General features: G+C 41.7%; 2 protein-coding genes across 5 annotated transcripts in view; one reads left to right on the top strand and one right to left on the bottom strand.

Moving 5' to 3' along the window:
• The window catches only part of tle2a (TLE family member 2, transcriptional corepressor a), a 40,085-nt gene extending 36,855 nt beyond the window's left edge, over window positions 1-3,230 (top strand). For both annotated transcript variants that reach the window (XM_061033071.1, XM_061033064.1), the window contains exons 16-20: window positions 54-301; window positions 534-681; window positions 803-953; window positions 1,186-1,262; window positions 1,840-3,230. In XM_061033071.1, coding sequence (XP_060889054.1) covers window positions 54-301; window positions 534-681; window positions 803-953; window positions 1,186-1,262; window positions 1,840-1,947 — 732 coding nt within the window. In that variant the 3' untranslated portion in view covers window positions 1,948-3,230. The remainder of the gene's footprint in view (window positions 1-53; window positions 302-533; window positions 682-802; window positions 954-1,185; window positions 1,263-1,839) is intronic.
• A 3,209-nt stretch (window positions 3,231-6,439) lies between these two features.
• tle2b (TLE family member 2, transcriptional corepressor b) overlaps window positions 6,440-23,733 on the bottom strand; it is a 69,856-nt gene continuing 52,562 nt past the window's right edge. For 2 of the 3 annotated variants that reach the window (XM_061033085.1, XM_061033094.1), the window contains exons 9-20: window positions 20,439-20,579; window positions 18,868-18,921; window positions 16,174-16,341; window positions 15,601-15,751; window positions 14,752-14,921; window positions 13,765-13,841; window positions 12,663-12,912; window positions 12,258-12,505; window positions 11,618-11,765; window positions 10,767-10,917; window positions 10,551-10,627; window positions 6,440-7,367 (exon numbers count right to left, since the gene is read on the bottom strand). In XM_061033085.1, the coding sequence (XP_060889068.1) occupies window positions 7,260-7,367; window positions 10,551-10,627; window positions 10,767-10,917; window positions 11,618-11,765; window positions 12,258-12,505; window positions 12,663-12,912; window positions 13,765-13,841; window positions 14,752-14,921; window positions 15,601-15,751; window positions 16,174-16,341; window positions 18,868-18,921; window positions 20,439-20,579 (1,743 nt within the window). In that variant the 3' untranslated portion in view covers window positions 6,440-7,259. The remainder of the gene's footprint in view (window positions 7,368-10,550; window positions 10,628-10,766; window positions 10,918-11,617; window positions 11,766-12,257; window positions 12,506-12,662; window positions 12,913-13,764; window positions 13,842-14,751; window positions 14,922-15,600; window positions 15,752-16,173; window positions 16,342-18,867; window positions 18,922-20,438; window positions 20,580-23,733) is intronic. The other variant, XM_061033102.1, reaches the window with a different exon arrangement.

Below are 23,733 nucleotides of genomic sequence, written 5' to 3'. Positions count from 1 at the left end.
AGCTATTGTTCCGTATAAATGTTAATGTATTGCTTTTTATCTCGTCCAATCAGAACAGGGATAACTACATCCGCTCCTGCAAACTGCTATCAGACGGACGGACCTTGATTGTTGGTGGGGAGGCCAGCACCCTGTCAATCTGGGATTTGGCCACGCCCACTCCACGCATCAAGGCGGAGCTGACATCGTCTGCGCCCGCCTGTTACGCTCTAGCTATCTCCCCCGACAACAAGGTGTGCTTCTCCTGCTGCAGTGACGGCAACATCGTCGTCTGGGACCTTCACAACCAGACTCTGGTCAGGTAAGAGGAGAGAGATTACTTTTTACTGATTTTTCTTCATGTAGTTAATACATCATATTGCTTAATTGTATTATAAGATAATAAACCCACATCACTGTTTTAGAAATTAAATTAAACCTTTAATGTCCTAGAAGTATTCCGTGGTGGTTTAGGGCTTGGGTCCCTTGATATTAAGGTAAAGACACTTGTGGATTTTATGTGTATATGAGACCTGTGCGTCTCCTCCCTGCAGGCAGTTCCAGGGCCACACAGACGGAGCGAGCTGCATCGACATCTCTAATGACGGCACCAAACTGTGGACGGGAGGGCTGGACAACACGGTGCGCTGCTGGGACCTCCGAGAGGGACGCCAGCTTCAGCAGCACGACTTCACCTCACAGGTAAGACACCAAAGTCTGTAGATTGTTCAAAAGATGCTGGGGATAATTTCTGCTTTCCAACTCCCATTAATTACCTCCTCCCTTCAGCGTTCTTAATCCTCTCCTCCCTCTCTGTCTGCAGATCTTCTCTCTGGGTTACTGTCCGACAGGAGAGTGGTTGGCTGTGGGAATGGAGAGCAGTAACGTGGAAGTGCTTCATGTCTCCAAACCAGACAAGTACCAGCTGCACCTCCATGAGAGCTGTGTTCTGTCTCTCAAGTTTGCCTACTGTGGTACGTACACACACACACACGCACGCACGCACGCACGCACGCGCGCACGCGCGCACGTGCGCATGCACATGCTAGTATATGCTGACTAGGGAAGCAGAACAAATCTTCTGCAGTTTTGTTTCTTTTCTTCTCTTCCATCCTTTACAAATGCAGCGCTCTCTCTCAGGCTTCTCCATGTCTCACCTCCCCTGAGGCGTTATCTGACGATGGCTCTGTGTGTTTCTTCCTGTAGGTAAATGGTTTGTGAGCACGGGCAAAGATAACCTCCTGAATGCATGGCGGACACCCTATGGATCCAGCATATTCCAGGTAGGCTGTTAAACCCTGAGTTTTATGTACAAACTTTGTTACAGACAGGAAAGAATTCAGTTGTGAATCATTTCACAGCTTTTTGAAAACATTTTCCTGCTGTCCATCATCTTGTGTTAAATTGGCTAAATTTGTAGCGTGCAATATAAAGGTGTTTTCGGACAGCAGGAACTTTTTCATAGTTCTAGTAACTGTTGGATCCCTACCCTTTTTTTCTTGATTCCGCACCGCATGAACTATGAACTATTTTAGTTCCTGGAACCCCATTTAGAGGAATCTTTTTAGCTCCTACTTCAGAGTAGGAACTCTCCCAGCACCATGACAGTGAGAATGCAGACAAAAGTCCCCATGGTGTGTAGTTCTCAGGGAACTTCCCAGTACATAGTTCCTCTTCAAAAATCTCCCGGAACCTTATTTTGTTTTTGGGTTTTCAATTGTATGTGTCATTCTGTTTACACAATATTTATCGGTTTCCACTTGAATGGCTGACCTCAAGCTTTGTGTTAATATTGAAATAAAAATGTCATTTGTTGATTGTTTGTGGCTAACCTGTCTTTCTCTCTGCCTCTTTGTTCAGTCTAAGGAGTCTTCATCGGTCCTCAGCTGTGATATCTCCCCTGATGATCAGTTCATTGTCACCGGCTCTGGTGACAAGAAGGCCACCGTCTATGAAGTCATCTACTGAGCTCTGACCGGCAGAAACAAAACAAACTAATAACAAGGGGGCGGGGCTGAGAGTCCCCCACCTGCACCTATGACTGTACAGAGCATCTGTGGCATCGAAAAACACGAGAGAATCGATTCCTACTTTGTTGTTTTGTTTAAGTTTGTGAAAGAAATGAGAGAGAAAGAGGAGCAAGGGGGGCACAAAGTCACATCTCTGGAAAAAGAAACTCTGAACTTTGTTTTTAATGATCTGAGAATGCTGGTTAGTCTATAGCTGGGCAATTGCGGATTCCTCCAAAGAAATTTTGTTTTTGTTCCTTTTTTTTGACAAAATAAAACCTCTATAGTGAACATGAAATTAGCAAAAATACCCATATTTTTTTAGTCTTCGAATTTTTTCCCAAACAGTTGGACTGCATTGAGTGGAAAAAGACCAGATGTGGGACAGAGGAAGTGAGCGAAGGATTGAAGCAGGGCTGGAAACATTAAGTGGAAATATACGCTCAATATTCTGTGCTGTGTAAAAGTCCCAGCCTGTGTCAGTCTGGCCTGGTTTGGCCTGGTGCGGTCCAGCTCAGGCTCCAGCACGTGGCTGCTCCTCTGGGCAGCAGATGTGTGGCAGATGGCAGGATGCTGTGCTGTGCTGTGAAGTTCCAGCTCCTTCTTTTCCTCTTGGTTACATTTCAGCAGCGACATGATTGTATCATCTCCAATTCATACACAACAGAACAGGGCTCGCTTTTCTCCAAAGTGTCCGAACAGTTTTCCTTTGTTCCTTTCTTTAATTTGTTTGTCTTTGAAATTAACAAAGCTGGACTTATTCTGAAGATGCTTTTGGAGAAACCAACCTGGACCACAATAACCATAACCCAAAGGACAGAAAACTGAACTCAGTCCAAACAGCTCTCACCAGATTTTCTCTGGACGTGGCCTCATCATCATCATCATCCTTAACACTCTGCATCAAAGGTGTTTTTCTTTTGTATTTGCTAGGGCACATATGGGCAGACATTTTTTTTCACAGCTGCATCATGAACCTTGAACCTTGCTATATATGGACATGTAAATAAAGTTCTCTAAAGGCAACAAAGATGTTATGTGCGATGTGGATTTTCTTTGGGAGTGTGTAGCAGGTGTTTGTTGTCCACCGTGTATCGTTTGTGTTTGTCTCTCATGAACATTTATTCCTGGAAAACAGAAACCTATTGCTGAAGGACTGATGCGGGTTTGAAGGGTAAGAATGAGGCTCTTGCCAGGCTTAACTCTGATGTCTTTAAAACTGAAAATAAAAATGAAAAGAAGCATTGGTTTGAATATTTTGCCTCAGTAAACATCTGCAAACTTTCACAACAAATGAAAGAAGTGAATGCTGCGTTCTTGTCTCCTGTGATGGAGACTTTTCTGTTCACGTATAACATCAGTTATGTGGATTAAAGCCACGGCATCAAGGCAGGTTAAGATTCACTGCTCCTCTGTGACTGAAGGTTTCAGTAAATAATGCAGATAGTTTATGTTTTCTTGAAAGCTCGGCAAGCATGCAGTTTGGTGATAAAAAGCTAGTTTGCAGTAAAATGCACTGAGGAATGGAATATTCCAGCAACATCTTAGTGATAATGTTGGTAGTTGTGAATGCTTTGACATAAAACTTTAACTGGGAATTGAACTTGAAAAAGTTAAGCATTTATCCATCTAGACAAGAGTTACCATATCAGTGTCGAATATTGGACTGAATAATACTTTAAATCCTTTTGGAGTAGAGTTGAAGCCATGACCTCTTAGAGATGAAGTGCACTGCTGTTTATATTGCTGATCACAGCACAGGAGAGCACTTAAGCTACTATATTTTTTCAGCCAGCGTGAGCAGTGGACTGAAGATAAAAAAAACAACACAGCATTAAGGAACTTTGAGATGACTCCTGTCAGTTGTAGGGCTTTAAGTCCTTGTTTAAATTAACCCCCTCATACCAATGTTACAGATGAATCTCCTTATTTCAAAAGAATCAAGAGCAGGATTTTATTTATGCAATAAATTTTAATCTATGCTGCCAGCCTTTGAAGATATTTTGCATGCCTTAGTTAGTCCCAACATGTCAGATGAAATCAATGTAGATGAGCGCCACAATCTCTGCTCTTTTTCCTGTGTACCGCCAACTAACGCTGCAGGAGGAGACCCCCAACACTAGTCACACTTCAGGAATCCAAATCCAGTCAGTCACATTTAGCCCCATATTTAATGCTGTGTGTTGTCTGTGTTTTGAATAATCAATGACACACCAAAGTGCCTTTTTATTTTTTTCTAAATAGATGGATAATCTTCTGTCTCAAGAATATTATGAAAGTCAAACTGCTCATAACTCTGATGAATCAGGTTTTGCCTGAAAAGTTTTCAGTTTTTTAGATTGTGCAGGTTTACTTTGTGATCAGGTGAGGACAAAGGTGGTGCATGTGGAGAAAGTTAAGCATTTTCTTTTGGTTAGCTTTGCTCCTACATGATTTAAATATTGGTGGAAAAAAAGACACAACAGCAGGTTGAAAGGATGAACACAAGTTTGGTTTATTTTTCACACATAGTATTTCTTATACAGCACATCAGAAACGCATCAGGAGGGTAAAAGACACAGTGCATTATAAAAAAAAAAATCCTTGGCTATTAGAAGGAGAAACTAAACATGGAGTTGTAAAATTAAAGAACAAAAAAAAACATTTTTTTTACAGTTGAAACAGAGAAAGCACAGGCAGGGTGCGACACGTTACTGACAGTAAAAGAAGAGTATCAAATACAATGTCCCAAATATTCACGCTATACCACCAACTGCATAGCCATTATACAGCATTGTTCTGTAGTAGTAGTATACAAGCTTGTGTATGAGAATATTATTTAGGTGTGCCAGTTTCCAGCAGGGAAATACTGTACAGATGATCCCTGACTCTTGGCTGGTACAGTAGAAGAAGTTCCTCATTATTTTCTATTTTGCAGCGAGAAACACGACAAAATCTGTCTTGAAGTTCATACAATGGAACTTAATTGCATGCTAATGTAAAATTAATCGCTCTGTAAAAATGTGGCTGTTAAACCAATCACTGTACTTGCCGTAGTGGAGCTTTAGTGCAACATCCATGCAGTTAGAAGTGGGATGTCTTAGTTAGTTGAATCTGTATCGTTGTGTCCCAGCTGATTCCTGCTGTACACAAACTTAACGGAAACGTAGATAAGTTGTACAGTGGGGACTGAAACAGACTATAGTACATTCACTACCACTTGAGGAAAAAATGGGGAATAAAACAAAAACAACAAGCAGAAGACAGAGGAGAATTTCTCCCCAATGGATTGTATCATTTTTTAGTTTTTACATGGGGCCGCTGATGTTTGTCCTCTGCTTATCACCATCACCAAGGATAAAAATACACTGTTAAGAAAAAAACAAAATGGAAGAACAGAAAGAAATGTCCTGCCTGTGTTTAGTTTGATTTTGTGTGTCCATGTGTGAGTGTGTTCTGCTGTATTTGCTCCCCGCAGTCATAGGCAACCCCAATACATAAACATATCATTAGATAAGACAATCAGTCAATATTCTTAAAAAAAAACGCAGTAATATATGGGTAATCAAAGAAAAGCTTGAAATGTGCCCTTTTAATCTACTCATGGGTGATGCATATTGTATAGTATCAGAGAGCTGTTCTGATATCATACATGGAGGATTGGAAAGTAAGAACCATGTTTTAAAGAACAGATGTCCTGTTAGCTTTCTTGATGACTCTTGCAGATGAAATGTTTGACACCACTGTCTCATCTGAATAGTTCACATTAAGCTACAGCCGCCTGACCGTTAGCATTGGATAGCATGCCTGAAAATGGAGCCATGCTAGCTGTTTCTCCCTGTTTTCAGTCTTGCTAAGCTAGGTTAGCAGCCAGCTAGTGGTGGCTTCATGCTTTAGGCCCCAAGATGTGGAAGTGGTTTTGATCTTTTTCTTTCCACCTCAGCACAAATGTGCATGAACATATTTACCAAATCTTCATATGATTCCTTTAAGGTGTTTAGCATCTCAATTAGTAGCTTAGCAAAAATAAGCCAGAGTTCTTGAACACATAAGCAGGCAGGCAGAGGTTGGGGATAATGACTTTGATAAACATGTAATGTCATCTGGTTTGTAAATCAAAACAGTTGCATAAAAAAATGACAGGGCTGGGATTGGATGCTGCTTATTTGGCTGCTGATGATAGTAAAACTGCCTGGTGTTAATTTGCCCTGTTGTCTGCCTTACAGTAAAGTTGGCGTGCTGCTTCTTCATCTAGCTGACAGCACCTTTAATGAGAGTGAGAGCAGCGCTTGGTGTCAGGAGAACAATCCAGAGGAATTAGAGGGAACAGCTAGGCTGATGTTCTGTGTTTGTGTCTGCGGGCCCTGGGAGATTCCCATTGACTCGGCTGCTCATTAGACGCTGCCTTTGTCAGACCAAAATAAAATAGATATTAAGCAGTGAGACGGGGAGCGCTGCCATGAATGTTTAATTGGGTGCTCTGTGTTGTGTGTGTGTGTGTGTGTGTGTTTCTGTTCCAACGTTTACCTCAAGGGGCTGGATCCAAGTGTGTTTGTGTGTACTTTAGTCCAATGACGTGCGCCTCCTGTGTATGCGTGAGCAGGTCTATATTTCATGTTGGTGTGTGGGGATATCTGAAGCGTCATCGTTCCCCAGCTCCTGACACCTCTCTGTGGGGAGAGCGAGCTGCGGCGTCAGCCTCATTAAGGCTTCCACTGTCTGGCTAATGAATCGATTGTGTGGTATCAGTGCTCCTGGCTGGCGCTCCCGCAGTGCTGCTCCGCGCCTCCTCTGGGGGCCTTCCTTCCACTGAGCTCTTAATCAGGAAACAGCCCTAATTACCCGGCCTCCCCCTCCTCTTCCTCCCTGTCATTTCTCTTCCTTCTCGCTTTCTCCCCTCCTCCTCTTTTGCTTTCTGACTTTATCTTTATGCTCCACCGCCCTTTCCCTTTGTCCTTCTTATCGTGCTACTTCCTCTCTCTTTGCTATCATGCTTCATCCTTGAGCTAAATAGACAAAGAGGGGGAGGGGGGCATTTATAAGCTTCAATAGTAGCTTATAGCACAGCAAAAATAAAGATGGAGAAGGGCTGATGTGTAAGGTTTGGGATTATGAGGACAGAGACGGGGATGCTGCTGTTGCTGATGTAAATGAGGATCAGGATTGGTTTGCAGGGCAACTGGTTAACTGCTTGCCCCTTCTCTTTCCCCTCCTCCTTTTTCATTAATGTAAAAAAAAAAAAAAAACACCCTAAACACTCCATCCTGTCCCCTGCCATCTTGTCTCTGCCCCTCAGTACACCACCTCATACACCGTGGCCTTCTTGTCCCCGGAGCCCGTCACTATGTACTTGTCGTCCGGGGAGACGTCGCAGCTCAGCACAGACGAGGACTCCTTGGACTAAGAGCAGGTAAGAGACACAGACACAAATAGAGAGAGAGAGAGAGAGAGAGAGAGAGAGGAAACGTGTAAATAGAAGTGTGGAGACAGATGGAGAGAAACAAACCTTAAAAGAAAGATGTTAGAAAAATATGACTCATCACTAAATACTCAATCATACAAGACATATTTGCATTTCAAAACAGTAGGCAATTATTTCCAAACAGACGACAGCACTGCTCCAGGATGCTGACTCATTCGTCTGCTCTCTCTCTCTCGCTCTCTCTGTCTCTCTCTCTTTCTCTGCAGCCTTATTAGCTGCAGGTTTAAGCATCACTAGCTGCACAAGTCTGACTGACCGTATGAACCAGCAAAATGCACAACCCCCCTCTTCTCTCTTTGTGTGTAAGACAGACCTGGGCACCTGGCTTTTGATGATCTAAAGCTCCCACCGCTCCCCCCCCCCTCCCTCCCCCTCTTCCTCCCACTGCTCCATCATCATTTATCTTCCTTCCCTTTCTTCCCACACTCTGTTCCACCTCTTCTTTCCCCTACATCCTCTTAGGCTCCCCAATTCTCATGTCGACCCCTCCTCCTCCTCCTCCTCCTCCTCCTCCTCTCTTAAGTCCTCTCCTCTCCCTGCCACAGGCAAAGCAGAGCTGTCAATCAACAATCAACTGGTGAGAGGCCATTTCACAGAGGATCCCTCATACTATGCTAGACAGGTGAGGAGTGTGTGTGTGACTTTTTTTTTCTTTTTTTTTTTTTTACAGTAGCCTATTTGCTTTCTTTCTGACATTTTTTCACATTGTTTCTACTTCTTAAATAGTTAGTCAAAGGGCTGAACCTCTGTCTCTGTCTTGGTTTGTGAACTTGAAAACAAAAGGAAGTGTGTAAAACTGCTTTATGCTGTAACTTGTGAATATATAAGACTTTTTTCATTTTACCGAAGCAAACCCAAGTAAAAAAGTAAAAGAAACATCAGGAAAGCATCACACTAGAAAACAAAAAAATCTCAGAAATTGACAATATCAAACAGAGATGTGCCCTCTTGACTAAGCAGAAGTTGTTTCTTAGTTTTTTAAAACACTCGTACACTAACGCTCTCTGTCTTGTCAACATGAAGCTGAAGAAACACTGTGGTACAGTTTTAGTGACCACAGGTAAAAGCAGATACCTTAGGAAGACACAGTGTGGTCACTGTAATGTAGAAACAAAACATATTTTATGTACTTCATTATGAAAATTCTACTTTGGGATTAAAAAGTATATCTGTATGCAACAACGTAAGATAAAGTAATAAATGTCATTGTAAATGTCAACATTAGAAAAGGGAAGGTTACACAATTTTGTCAAAGCTTTATATATTTCATGCTAGAGTCCAAAACCAATCTCTCTTTCTTAAGAAATGACTACTGCCTTATTCAAACTATAAAACAGCTTAAGTGAAATATTTTCAATTCCCACAAATCACCCTTCTAACCTCACACTATAAATACAAAGAATCAGTTATTAACCAAAGGGAAAATGTCCAAGGACCCTAAAAAACAACCTTGACCTTTGTAAATTCTTGAACAAACTACTCAACCTTAAGTTTTATGTGGCACAAAAACACAAAAAGGTAATAGAAGCAGACGAAAAAAAAAACCTTGACAACGTGTACAAAGCCTGACTTTAGACAGAGGAATACATTTGAAGTGATTCTTAGAAATGATCACGTCAGGACATCTACATTAAATGAAGGGGGAATTAAAAAAAGAAAAAAGCTCTATTGGCTGCAAAATACATAACTCAGTGTCACAACCTACCCATAAACATTAATCTTTTAATATCCGATGTATGTTTTACTGTTTGGTTTCTCTGTGATAATCATTTTATGTAAAAGTTCATTTGTATTCAGTCATATGTAACCACAATTCACTTGGCAGATGCTTTTATTCGAAGCGGCGTACATCAGAGAGTAAGTACAACACAAATCCATTCATACACTGCCACTGAAGCAGAGGGAGCAATGCAGGGTTAAGTGTCTTGCCCAAGGACACATCGGACATGTTGCTCAGCTGGGGATTGAACCCTCGTCCTTCCGGTTGAGAGGCAACGACTCTACCAACTGAGCCACAGCCACCCCATAACCATACATTCACAGTCATGTCCATGCTTGTTCTCTCTTTTTTCTTCTCCATTTATCAAGAATAGAGAGAAAGAAAAAAGAGTATATGTAACAAACCAGCCATAGGCAGGAGAGAATGTGCCATAGAGGATCAAAAAGTGACGGGATAGTGCAAGAAAAAAAAGATAACAAATATGGACCAAAGCAAGGACAGTGATAAACCAGAGGACATGGACAGAGAATAAACACAGTGAGGGTAGAGGTACAGATAGATCAGGAGAGGAAGATAAAAATGACACACAGAGAGAGAAAGGACAACAGTAAACAAAGAGACAAGGAGAGATAGAAAGAGAAAGAGGGAAAAAAGAAGAGAGAGAAACTGGAAAGGACAGTGATAAACCAGAGGGGAGGAATAGGAGGGAGAAAGAGAGAGAAAAGAGAGAGAGAGAGCAGCTCTGTATAACACAGAGACAGGAGGGAGCTGTTTGGCAGGAAAAACGTTTGGCATTTGGATAAAAAAGCAGATAGCCAGCAGTCTCCTTTTAGCCCACTGGGAGAGACAGGAGCCGCCAACCCTGCTGCCTACTGTAGCTTACAGAAAAATGACAAACACACACACACACACACACAAAACAGCCAGCTCAAAGGTACCTTCATCTCCCCTCGCTAGATTCATTCACACCCAGATGAACTGGCTCAGCGAAAAATATTGCATCCCTGCATATTCATTTTACAACATCAACCTCAAACGGAGTGTTAGAATAAGATTGAACTATTATCACATTTGTTTTGTGTTGTGTGTGAGTGAGTGAGTATGTGTGTGTGTGTGTGTGTGTGTGTGTGTGTGTGTGTGTGTGTGTGTGTGTGTGTGTGTGTGTGGCAGCCTGCACTGTCTGATAAACCTCTGCAAGTCACTATGGATCAGCGTACCAGAAATGTAAAAAGTTAATCGTTTACTCTCAGAATCCCCTCATTTTTCCTTTTCTTCTGCCTCCAGGGCTCAGTATGTGTTCGTGTGTGTGTGTGTGTGTGTGTGTGTGTGTTTGCTACACACAGAGCATAAACATCCTCAGAAGATTGCACTCATGTCTCACCTGGAAAATACTGGCTCCGTATGGTGTCCTCCATGCATTCAAAAGATTGTCTTTTCCTGTACTCACGAACCACTTGCCTGAAGCAACACAGACCACACACAGACAGTATCAAAGGTTAAAGAAAAGGAAAAACTTGGCCATCATATTGAAAAAATAGCCAGAAAGCAGTGAGAACATTTCATTGCAATCAAAGTTGTTGTGTTAAGGTGTCCATACCGCAGTAGGCAAACTTGAGAGACAGAACACAGCTCTCATGGAGGTGCAGCTGGTACTTGTCTGGTTTGGAGACGTGAAGCACTTCCACGTTACTGCTCTCCATTCCCACAGCCAACCACTCTCCTGTCGGACAGTAACCCAGAGAGAAGATCTGCAGACAGAGAGGGAGGAGAGGAATCAGAAGAAGAAGAAAAAAGGTAGAAAGTGAAATGGAGATCGAGAAAAGGTGCAGAGAAGAAAGGATGCAGGAATGAAAACAAAAACAAGGATTGGGGAGGATGTGGGGGGATGAAGGAGGAAAGATGATAAGATTGATGGAAGAAAAAGATGTTGAGTGGCATTATAAAAAACAAAAAGATGACAAAAGGAATCAAGGAAACAGTGGAATGATGTAATAGAGTTGGAACATGGAGTGAATTAATAAATGGGGAAAGAGAGAGAAAATGGAGTGACAGGAGGTGGCAGACGGAGAGATACGGCGAGGGAGAGAGAAAGTCATTACATGGCAGATCGAAACTCATCTGACAACAGTGGTCAACTCTATAGCTCTGTTATGGCAGTGAAGAGTGAATAACAGACTCAATGTGTTTGTGTGTGTGAGGGGATGTTTGTTGAATTCTATGATGTTTGTTCATGTTTATTTGGTTTGTTTGCTTTTCAGTGTGTTGGTGTAAAAACCTGTGAGTCAAGGTCCTGCTGTGTGTTAGGATTTGTATGTTTTGTCAGTAAACTCGTGATTTGAACTCTGTACATTCTGTGCTGAATATAACTTGTTTCACCCTGTAAGTTAAAAACAGGATTTCTTTTTTTTGTGAGTTGTGTAAATCTCAGTGAAGGTTTGTGTGTCTCACCTGTGAGGTGAAGTCGTGCTGCTGAAGCTGGCGTCCCTCTCGGAGGTCCCAGCAGCGCACCGTGTTGTCCAGCCCTCCCGTCCACAGTTTGGTGCCGTCATTAGAGATGTCGATGCAGCTCGCTCCGTCTGTGTGGCCCTGGAACTGCCTGCAGGGAGGAGACGCACAAAAGCTTTACAGATGCACACAAACACATGCATACACATAGTTACGCATCCTGTGTTTTTATCAAATATGTTTGAATCCATCTCTCCCTGTAGCACCTGCTGCCCTCCCCCCACCCACACTTGAACCTTTCTTCCCTCTTGGTTTCATCTCTCTTATATTTACACAGCCTCCCCTCCCTATCTTCCACATCCCTTCTTCTCTTACCTTACTAGAATTTAGTGTTGATCCCATCCAAATCCCCTAAGGCTCTGTTATTTGACTATAGGGTTAGGTAAGAAAGCCCCAGACGGCAACGATTTTTCCTCCTCATTTTCATCTCTGATATTTTATTTCCCTTTTCTCTTCTAACCTGAAGAAGTTCCTAAAATGTTTCCACATCATTCAGCTTTGCTCTCCCTTTTGTGCGCTCCCAACTAAAATCTATTTTTGAAAGCAAATCTTTATTTGCTTTTTCTCCTTTTTCTCCTCTTACCTGACCAGAGTCTGGTTGTGAAGGTCCCAGACCACGATGTTGCCGTCACTGCAGCAGGAGAAGCACACCTTGTTGTCGGGGGAGATAGCTAGAGCGTAGCAGGCGGGTGCAGATGACGTCAGCTCCGCCTTGATGCGAGGAGTGGGCGTGGCCAAATCCCAGATTGACAGGGTGCTGGCCTCCCCACCGACAATCAAGGTCCGTCCGTCTGGGAGGATTTTACAGGAGCGGATGTAGTTATCCCTGTTCTGATTGAACAAAATAAAACAGTATAAGTATTTCAAACATATTGGTTCAGGAATTAAATTGCACCAACTCACATTTGCTTGGAATGCTTGCTGGTGTTTCTATTTTTTATTTTCAACACTTTTGTGTATCTGTTTCACGACTTTTCAGATGTCTCACCAGACAGTCCAGCTGGGCCATGGGGCTCTTGGTTCCCGGCTGGCTAATGTCCCACACCTTGACGCAGCCTTTACCTCCGGTGTAGACATGACGCGTCGAGGTGCTGATGGTGACGGCGCACACCACCTCTCCGTGGTTTAGACTGTGGATCTGACGGGCGTGGCGAGGGATTCCTGGGCCCAGCAGGGCGTCAGGAGGAAAGGGCACCGGCTGCATCTGTCCATCTGCGCTCACATGGAACGAGTAGGCACTGCAGAGAAAACAGAAAGAAAGGAAGAGAAATAAATCAAGACAGAACTTAAGAGCTATGGAAATGAGAGTTTGTACTGAGAAGGAGATAAAAGGACTTGAGAAATGGGCCTAAGACAGGAAAAACAAGACAAAATCAATCAAACAATGAGCTAGTGGAGGCAGAGAAGCTATTCATGTAAATATGCATAATGCACAACAAGTTAGTGTGCAAGTTGTGAAGTTTGACCGTATTGGCTTTGTAACTCCAGTAATATTTGTCCAAATTCAGCAATCACTTGGCCCACAGTAGCTGTGGGAGGGAATGTATAATAGCATATTGTATTACAGAGCAGAGTCAGTGTGGCATTGCTAATGGCCGATCAATACTGGAGCAGTTGGAAGCTAAGGCTGTTTTATGATTTCAAATTAGCACCGTAAGAATGAATTGCTGCTCTGCAACAAATGATAAAAACAGGACAATCTCTCAGTCAGCAACCCAGAGTGGATGGTGTGAAAATGTGCTGGACATCTAACACTGTCTACAATAAAAAGGGCTTTCAGCTGTTAGACAGGGTTAATGTGAGACTATGAAAAGCCTTGTGTGGATAAAAAAAAAAGAGCAGCTAGGGGAAAATACTAATAATCTGGATTCTGATTCAGTCGATATATGTTCATTTTGTTGACCGAGCTCAAGTATTGAGCTTGATTATCCAGCTCAGCTTTCACATACTTCTTTTTAAACTCACTTTTTGCAAACAACACAGTTCACTAGCCGGTGTAATTAGAGAGCATTCTCAAAGTATCTTAATTGTGTGAATTGTGTTGGAAGAAAAAGGCATTAAATATGTTCATTTTTGACAGAAAAACTCACGGCTTGCCACCAGAGGAACCAGGCAGAGAGGAGGAAAGTCCTGGAGCTCTCAGGTGAGACCGAGAGTCATACACCACCTGGTGGGGACAAGAGAGAAGAGAAACTATAACAGCTTGACAAGAACTAACTTGTAAACTTAAATATGGAACAAACTATTTCAAGATATCCATAAATCATTTGGAACTGAAAGAATACCAAAATTCATTCAATTTTTTGGAAAGATGAAGGTCTCCAATTAATAAGGCAGAATGGTTGTAAAACAACAGAATCTTTCAAGGGCCAACCAAAAAGTCTGATAAAATTGTAAGAAGTATGATTGTGACCGTAATATGTGTGGTGCTGTGAGTGTACTGTTTTTCCCCTGAGAGGTAAATAGAGCACAGTAGTGAAATATATGACTTGAGGCTAGTTAACCTGAAGCATTGTGGGAGATACGAGAAGTGGCTGCATACTAATGCTAAATAAATACATTTGCCAGAACTGATTGTCTATTTGTGTAAGCTTCAAGTGCTATGGACTGGCAGGGCTAGGTTTAGTTTAGTTTAGTCTAGTTATGTCTACCTAAGTTAGGTCTAGTTTAGTCTAGTCTAGTTTAGTCTAGTTTAAGCTAGTCTATTTTAGTTAGGTCTAGGTTAGTCTAGTCTAGTTTAGTCTAGTTTAGTTAGGTCTAGTTTAGTCTAGTTTAGTTAAGTTTTGTTTAGTTAAGTCTAGTTTAGTTAAGTCTAGGTTAGTCTAGTCTAGTTTAGTCTAGTTAAGTTAAGTCTAGTTTAGTTAAGTCTAGTTTAGTTTAGACTAGTTTAGATAGTATTTTAACTTTTGTTACTTTCTTTGCAGTTTGTGATTTCAGCTACAAAGCTACAACTAATAATAAAACTGCGAAACTCATTTATCCATTGTCTCTCAGCACTCTGACAGTCATAGGGTTAGATCTGAGGTTAGACAATAAATCAAACTCTGACAGAAAAGAATAATGTGGACTTCACTTACCATGGGGCTTCGGGAGTATGCGTTTGCTGCTGCGCTCATCTGAGGGGAGAGTGTCAATGCGCCTCCAAAGCCTCCTGGGCTGGCTAGCTCCCCATTCAGTCCTGCGTGGGACACCACTCCAAAGTGAGCTGGGTATGAACCGGGGGGCACAGACATGGGACTGCGGAGAGCTGGGGAGGGAGGGATTGAAGGATGGAAGTAAAGAGGGGGAAACAATACATGTGCACAACAAGCACAAACAGACTCACAAAGGGGATGAGAAGATTGAAAACCTTTTTTCTTGTATTTCACTTCTTTCTTTTTTTTAGCTCAACACCAGAAAATGTAAGACAATGGTTGGTCTCTATGGGCTGTAGAGGAGCAGAACAGTTCAGCCTTGGCCATGAGCACAATGACATTAGTAAGAGTAAGGGGGATCTTACTCTTTTTGTGTTTCATTGTAGTTTTACAAACTTAAGGACACATTTAAGTGTGAGTTATTAAAAAGAATAAAACTCTGAGGAAATGGAAAACAAAGGGGCAAGAGGTTTAAGGACATGAAAGGCAGAGGCAGACTAGGTGCAAGTCCCATCCAAATCATGATGACAGTTTTATAGGCAGCGTTTTTTTTCCAGCATGAAGTACATTTTAAGGAATGATCGATGGATTTTTTTCCCCATCTATTTTAGACAGAAAGCCACATTACAATTTTGGGGTGAAATGTATTTGACACTTTCTGAGTTGATGGTTACAATGAAACAAGATGATTATAAATGTATGTAGACGATTAATGATGTTACAGCTTGTTATATCAGAGCTTTTTCCCCCAAGTTACAACATTCAATATTTTCTCAGTTTAGTTATCCTCACCAAGAGGGTCTGCACTCGATGCTGCTTTGCTGACCAGACGTAGGCAGGAGGTGCTGGGTCCAGGGGCTCCTGGTGCTCCTGGGGTGAGGGCGTCACGGTGGGATGGGGAGGGGGTGCCAGACTTAGACAAGGGAGACTGGGACTTATCCATCTGTAAAGGTGTCAATCAAGACATACAACCAGTAAAAATCATGGCCGATTGAAAGACTCTTTTGAGCATGTCAGTAAAAAGGGGAGTACTTGTCCCAGTGGTACTGGCATAGCTATTATAACAGCTACAACTGTATGAAATACTCATCCATGAAGCCTCTTAAAGTAGTGTAATACGACAAGGACAAGTTACTGAACAATATTTATCGAATATAAGAGTTTAAATAGTTTTTATTCCAAAAGCTAAAGCCCATAAATGATAGTAAAACTTGTATCTGGAATGTGCAACCTAAGGGAACAAAGTGAAAAAGGCTGAGCTCTTCAGACTCATTAAACAGGTTGAAAGCAGCAACATATACGACTAAAAGGGAAAGCAGTCGGCAGCATGCAGACGCTCCTGAACAATCTCTCCATCTATCTTACTTGTGTGGAATCCTTGGCCTTCCCTGGGGTGGGGCTGCGGGGGTTTGGGGTGGAGGGGGCCTCTCCTGTGTTTGAGGAGCCTGGGAGCTCTTTCCTCAGGGTAGGAGCCCGGTCCAAGCCGTTCCCTTGAGGGGAGTGAGGAGGGCTGCCCGCAGGAGAGTTAGGCTCCTGAATGACAAAGATGAAAAATTGGTTTTAAGTTGTCCCAGTCTCAGTGTGTCACATAATGCTTCTACTTTTTTATTGAGTCCTCCTCCCTTCACTTCATCCCCATTTTGCCTCCACTACATTCATATTGCAGGCAGAGTAATCAACAAAATGCACTGAAGCACTCTGGTGACTGATAGAACTTCAAAGCAGTGGCTTTTTCCTAGATTATTATTGTCTCAAAGGTACCTGATGCAACATGCCCAAACAAAAGCAGCACCTTTATTTGTTTCAGCAAGAACAACAACTTAATGTCTTTTTCGTTGCAATATTTTTGTATTTCTAGCCATGGTGTTTACATCCCTGTACATTGTTTTCATTACTTTCTCCTTGTTTTCTTTTTAGTGTTTAAGCATTGATTAGCAACACAGAGTTTGATATGTTTCAAAAGTTTGTTTAAGAGATTCAATATATATTTAAAAAAGTAAAAATGGTGAATGTTACTTATAGGATACATCAAACATGTAGTGTCAAAGTCTAAATTTTGATTCACTGAGTAGCTCAGAGCTCGTGGCATCACTCGAAACAGCAGAGATTATAACTGTGCTGCAGAAGTGTGTGAATCTGCAGACTGTGTCCCTGTTACAGCTGCTTTCATCACTGGAGACCCTTTTGAGCCAGAGCTGCCTCCCCCAAGAACAAAGTGCTGGAGTTAGCACTTCTCACTGAGCCATAGTGATCAGCACACACATTTAATTGCTAGCACTCACACATACACACACACACACACACACACACACACACACAGTATGTACACATAAAGGAAGGCAGACGCACAGACTTTCCTGTAGCTGTAAAACATGAATGTGCATGGCCTTAAACAAGCATACAGTACAGAACCATATAGATTTATACACACACATCAGTCACAAGAGAAATCCCCTCCTTTCTCTGCCATTACCCACATTTGGGTTTTTTTCTTTCTGCTTTTATACCAGTTTCTAAACCACACAAGAGACCAGTTTTGCTTTTGTGTGCAATATCAAAATACAGAGGGCTTAGATTAAACATATTTTGGTACACTGTGTGAAGTATTTAAAGAACTAAAACTATTCCAGAGGCATTAGCAGCTTTGCATATATTAAAATGAACCAGTTTGCAGTAATCATGAGAGAAAGGGGGCGAAAAGAGGGAGGTGAAGCGGGATGAAAGGAGTAGGAAAGAAATAATAAAAGGACAAGAAACAAAGATGGAAGAAGAGAAGCTTCAAAAAATACATTGAGGAGGTAGATGAGAACATTTGTAGAACAAGTGTGTGTGTGTGTGTTTGTGTGTGTGTGTGTGTGTGTGTGTGTGTGTGTGTGTGTGTGTGTGTAGGCTGATAATAGGAGCTCTTCTTATTAACAAGGAAAGCTGCAGTGGAAAACTGAAGTAGCTCAATACCTGCTGACTTGTTTCACATTTCGTGCAAACACATACCCAATACACACATCGACAGATACGCAGACAAACCAAGGTTGCTGTAGAAACCTTTCAATGAAACAGAGAATGCCAAACAAGAATTAAAATACAATGTTGTGTGTGTGATATTTTGAGTGCCTGATGAGGTTGAAAATGAGACTTATTGTCAGGTATTTTGCCAAGAACGCCATTTCAGTGATTTTTCTATTGTTAAAGAGAATATACTTATTCACTGTGAACATTCAATGAGCAATTAATCCTTAATTTATAATATATGAAATCATAAAGAATTCATGTCTGTAGGTTCTGGACATATTTTCTACTTCTACATGACATTTTAAAGACAGAGGGATTCATCGGAAAATTATCTTTTTGAAAAATCAATAAAATAACTGTTAAATTTAATATCATATCAGTTGTTGACTCACACACTCACACACACACACACACACACACACACACACACACACACACACACACACACACACACACACACACACACACACACACACACACACACACACACACACACACACACACACACACACAGTTCTGCATTATAAATCAACCTATGGACAGCTGGACTGATAGGGTTATGATAGGGCTTTTACCCAGAGTCAGAGAGGTCCTGTTGGATAAAGACAGCTTGTTACATGTGGCTTTCTAAGGAAATCAAAGATGTTTTCTGCAACAGGGATGTATAGCTCTTGCACGAGGACGTAGCTGTAAGAAGTGTGTAGGGGAGAGTGGGCAGAGTTGGATTTAAAGGCTGTGATTGAGGAGTTTGATATTTTCCATAGCGGAGAAAATTCTGAGTTAGCATTCACACTGAAGGTGGAATTTTTTGAAGCAATAAAATATCCACTATGAACCACAGACAATTTCTTTAGGAGACTGAATTGAAATTGAATGTAAATAAGAACAAATGAGTCATTCATTAAGAATGATCTCGCTAAATATACAGAGGGAGCAGTTCCTCTTCCTTGGAGCCCATGGTTCTGCAAATGCATATCTTATGGCTGTGCTTAACTGTCAGCCGGGACAAAAATGATGTAGGGGCTTATTTGAACCTGTCCGGTAACTTACTTCATTGGAGACATCCACTACGAGGTTGTCTTCACTCTTGTCTCCATCACTGTCCTGAGCAGCAAAGAAGACAAATAAGAGATGAAATAACTCACACAGTGCAGAACTTGAATAATACAGATGGAAACACAGATCGATACATCAATATGACTGGCTGCTCTTTGCTTCCTTTCACAGGGTGTCCACCATGTACAATTTAAGACTGACACACTATAGGCCTACAGCATGTGTTCTCTCCAAACATCTCATACAGAAACTATTTCCATCTCTTACTTGTCCTCACACAAACGCTGTTGCTCTTTCTCCATCCATGGAAGATTTTTACTCTATTTGCTCTTTGTCAAGTCATTTCTCCACATCTCTCTCGCCCTTTTTTTCTGGGGTAAGAACGTTGGCACTTAGTCACCATGGCAACAGAGCTTTGATGTGATCATGGCCTGATATTCCTATTGACATCAGTGTGGAGCGACATCAGCACCTAATTATACCGAGCCAAAACAGGGCTATGTCTACAGTCTATTCCTAGGACAGAAATACAGATGCAGATGGCGGGAGAGAGAGAGGGAGTGGGAGGGAGGGAGGGAGGGAGGGAGGGAGGGAGAGAGAGAGAGAGAGAGAGAGAGAGCGAGAGAGGGAGAGAGAGAGAGAGAGAGAGAGAGAGAGAGAGGGAGAGAGAGAGAGAGGGAGAGAGAGGGAGACACAGATAGATAGAAGGAGAAAAAGGAAAAAAAAGAGGAGGAGACAAAGAGAGGGGGGACAGAGAGAGAGGGAGAGCGAGAGAGAAAGTGAGAGGGAAAGAGAAATGGAAAGAGAGAGATAGGGAAAGTGAGGGGGGAATTGTAAGAGAAAAAGAGAAAAATTGTGAGAAAGATGGAATAAGTAAACATACAGAATAAAATGAAAAAAAAAACTGTCAGAACAAGGAGGGTAAGAATGAAAAGTAGAGATAAGGAGAGATGACGGTAAAAAGACAGCGAGAGATGGAGAAGAACAGAGAGAAATGGAAGGTGTTATGCTCCTCAGCAGACAGAGAGAGAGGACAAAAAAATATTTAGAAAGTGGAAACTATCTGTGCTTGTTGCTGCTCTGAATTAATGGAAAGATTTGGACTGTTGTTGTTGATGCCAAACTGATTTAGCTGGAGGCCGTGTTGCACAGACAGACCTCCCAGTGTCAATCAATCCTCCAGACTGCAAACACACAGCTATCTCATTCATTACAGCTATCTGCCTTGGCTGTCTCTCTTCTGGCATTACATCGCCCGTGGCTCCTCGCTCTTCCCACATTGGATCCATCCAAAACAAACACCACTCTGATTGGCCATGGGTCCTTTACCTCTGGGTGGCCTATAATGTCACTCGTCGTAAGTAAACACACACACAAGTAACTACACAGATTGGCCTGCAGTATGGGACATCTTTGTTGTGTTTTCTCTACAAGATTTGATATAAAAATTATAAATGGCGCACTTATAGAAATGAATTGAAACTGGTATCTAAGTATATTACTCTAAAAACATCTTTTTACCCTCAACTTATCTTATCTTGGGACAAGGACACACAAACACGTACATAGGAGTGTGGAGGAAGAGAATCTTTGTCGTCACAGCGCCTCCTCTTTGCCTCTGCGCCTCCCTGTGAGGAGGAGTACCCTCCTGAAGGACCCTGGCGCTCCTCGTTAGGCTGACTGTCTGTTGATGACACTGACTTACTCTGGAGAGAGACAAGCGCACACACACACACCGTAAGAAAGAACACACAAACTCTTAATGGTGCAGCAGTAAAGACAGGTGATAAAAGACACATCTGACCAAGAACTGTAAAAAAAAAATCATAAAAAAGTCTTTATACTAAGTCAGCATTGTGCAAACACATAAAACAAAACAAAACATGCATACACAGTCACTATCTTGTAAGACATAAGTTCATGTTAAGAAGAGAAAAAGACACAGTGCAGTAACACAATCATGAGCAGAAAACCCCATAAAATAAAAACTCTCATGATAACATTACACTCACACACATTAAGAACAGCCGACGTAAGCACCGGTCAAGTCGCAGCCGTAGAAGCAGATGAGATAGCCTATACAGCTAATTAGTGTGCTCCCCTGGACACACCCGTCCCTATGTAAAATATGACTCTCATTATTGGGCAATAAAGCTGTGCAGGCGTATTTACAATACAGGCCGGCCCGCTGCTCAGCACTCAGAAGAGCCAATCAAAGCATTGTGTTGTTCTAGCGTCAGGGTAGGGGCCAGAAGTTCCATGAGGGCCACTTGTCTTTCTCTGTCCCCCTGTGGGGAGGACAAGAGCAGTGAGGTTTCAACACGCCAATGAGTCACACAGGAAGGAGCCCAGGGGGGTCGACAGGAAGGCGAGCCCCAGACAGAGGAGAGGAGGAACCACACAATGGAGCACAGTGCGGCTCAACAAATTTCCCTCTCTTCCTTCTTCTTCTCCTGACTTCCTCTCACTGTCCCTTTCCCCCCTCTGTTTAAAATTCCAACATGTTTTACTCGTGAAGGACTCTCTGACTAATGCCGATTGATATGCATCCCTCCTTACGCCTCCTCTCCTCCCTTTGCCAACATCGTAATGCTCGGCTAAGTTCAGCACAAATCTCAACTCATAGGAGAAATATTTTCCTGATGTTTAACAACCAGCATTGTGTTTAGCAATTCAATTATGTTAAGGGTTTCACTGCGGATAGAAAGAGAGAGAGGAGAAGTTAAGTCAGTGGCGCTCTTAAATCATTTTAATTCAACAATAACAGCCAGAACAAAGACTCTCTGAGTTTTTCTTTAACAACCTTTCCCTCCCTATTTTCTTCCTCTTCTTTAGTCTCTTCCCCCCCTTTTTCCATTCTAATTTCACTCTCCACCTCCCTCTAACATCCTCCCCCTTTCTCTCTGTGTTATCAGCAGTCACACTGATGAAGGCCAGCTGTCCACTGCAGCCAGTACAGTAAGGGAGTGTTCACACGGCTTTCATTAAAGCAGCCAGAGAGAAAAGAATAAACCATACACGGCCATTGAATTTCAATCAGCACATTTGCACTGCATTCATTCTCCAGGCAATTAACAGGGACTTTTAATGGCAGTGAAAATAAAATATGTGAGAACCTGTGAGGCCAGATGAGCACTTGTATACATTTCATATTTCGCTAGCCTGTTTTGGAAAGGATGGATTTGGTTTATTTATAAACTTAATTTATAAATGAAGTGAGTGTTTAATCGGCCTGTATCACTGAACAGTGATGATGTTCACCAACATTGAGTCAGACAGCGCTACAGTGTCTGTCTATGCTAAAGACAGACCACACTTTTTGAATGTCATAGGTAAAATAACACATGCATGATGGTTTTTTGAGGTCTTGGTGTATTGTTAACAAAGAATAGAATAGAATCATTTTAAGTCAATCATTTGATGTATTTTTGTTTTTTAGTTACCCATGTGCCGCAGTGCAGTTTCAGGGGGGGTTGCTTAGAGAAGTCATGCTATATGATATTGTCATACTCTGTGCTTTACAAATTCATATTTTATTAATTAGTTTTAATGTTCAGGATTATTAATACTTAAGACTATTGACAGCAGCTCACCGTTTTCCTTAACATTTAACATTTCAAGAAACAACAAATGTTACCCTGTAAGTTCACAAAGAGTCTTATAATCAGTCTTTAAAAAAGAGCAGTGAGGGTGACGAGCAGATCCAAAGACATATATGCACACTTAATGCACGTTGGAGGTGTTTGGACAGCATGAGTCTGGTAACAGAGACTGCAGTCTGTACACTTCATTGGTAAACTGAGCTACATTCAAACAGATGATCAGTTAAAGTTTTTGTTTCAAAGCTGTGCACCTGTGCATGTAATGGCATACTACCTCACCCACTATTTCATATAAAGATTGATTGATATAAGCTCTCTATCTCTCTCCCTCAGAAGTTGTTTTAAAGTTATTCAAAGAATAATCGACTTCAACTCCAAATTCTGGGGTAACATCTAGTTCTGTTGCTCTCTCTGACAGGATGATCAGACATCTTTGATGACTTTGAGTATGTTGAAAATCTCTCTGAAACTCCTCAATGTGTGCGTAACAACCTGCTGTGAGTTCTATCACTTTACAGGAGGTATTATAAACCAGCAACGATAGTAAACAGGTCGAAAGCGAGCACACATATCAGTGTACTACATCTACTGGTACATATCCCAAGAAATGGGGTAAATATTATATATATATATATATATATATTTAAACATTTTAATAGCATGATGATTTTAATTGTGCCTGATTAAAGGGGATGCTGCAGCACTCTCAGCACCTCTACCTAGCGCATTCTCTTAACATTCGATGCAAACAAAATTCCATCAGGTCATTCAGTCTTTTGAAGCCTAGTGAGTGAAAGGAGAGCTGCACTTGGTGTTTTTCTTGATAATTATGTCTGAAGAAAAAGTGTGGTGTTGCATCTAAATGATTAGCTCGTCATCAATGATCCAGTATCATTGTATTCTCTTATGCAATGACTATTCAATTCCTCTTCTATACTATCATTTTCCAGATGTTATTTTTTTTTTGCCCTTGGTTTTGAGAACTATATAACAGCCAGTTGTTGATTTATTTTTGTGTTCTGATAAAGTTGTGTCGCTATTTAGAAGAAAGCGTTGAAATAGATTTAATTCACCCTTTCTGTAATGGAACATGTGCAAGTTTATAACAACATTTTACTCAAGATTCAAGGAAGAGATTCTGTTGGGAATTATACTTTCAAACGCTTATCACAGGTCTGCTGGGAAATATTTGGAGCTTTTTTTCCCCACATCAGACATGAAGAAGTCTCCTGTAGCTGAAAATGTACAGTATCAACTG

Source organism: Labrus mixtus, chromosome 3 (assembly GCF_963584025.1).
Source record: "Labrus mixtus chromosome 3, fLabMix1.1, whole genome shotgun sequence".
In the NCBI taxonomy this organism is placed as follows: domain Eukaryota; kingdom Metazoa; phylum Chordata; class Actinopteri; order Labriformes; family Labridae; genus Labrus; species Labrus mixtus.
This window is presented reverse-complemented; position numbering and strand designations above follow the sequence as displayed.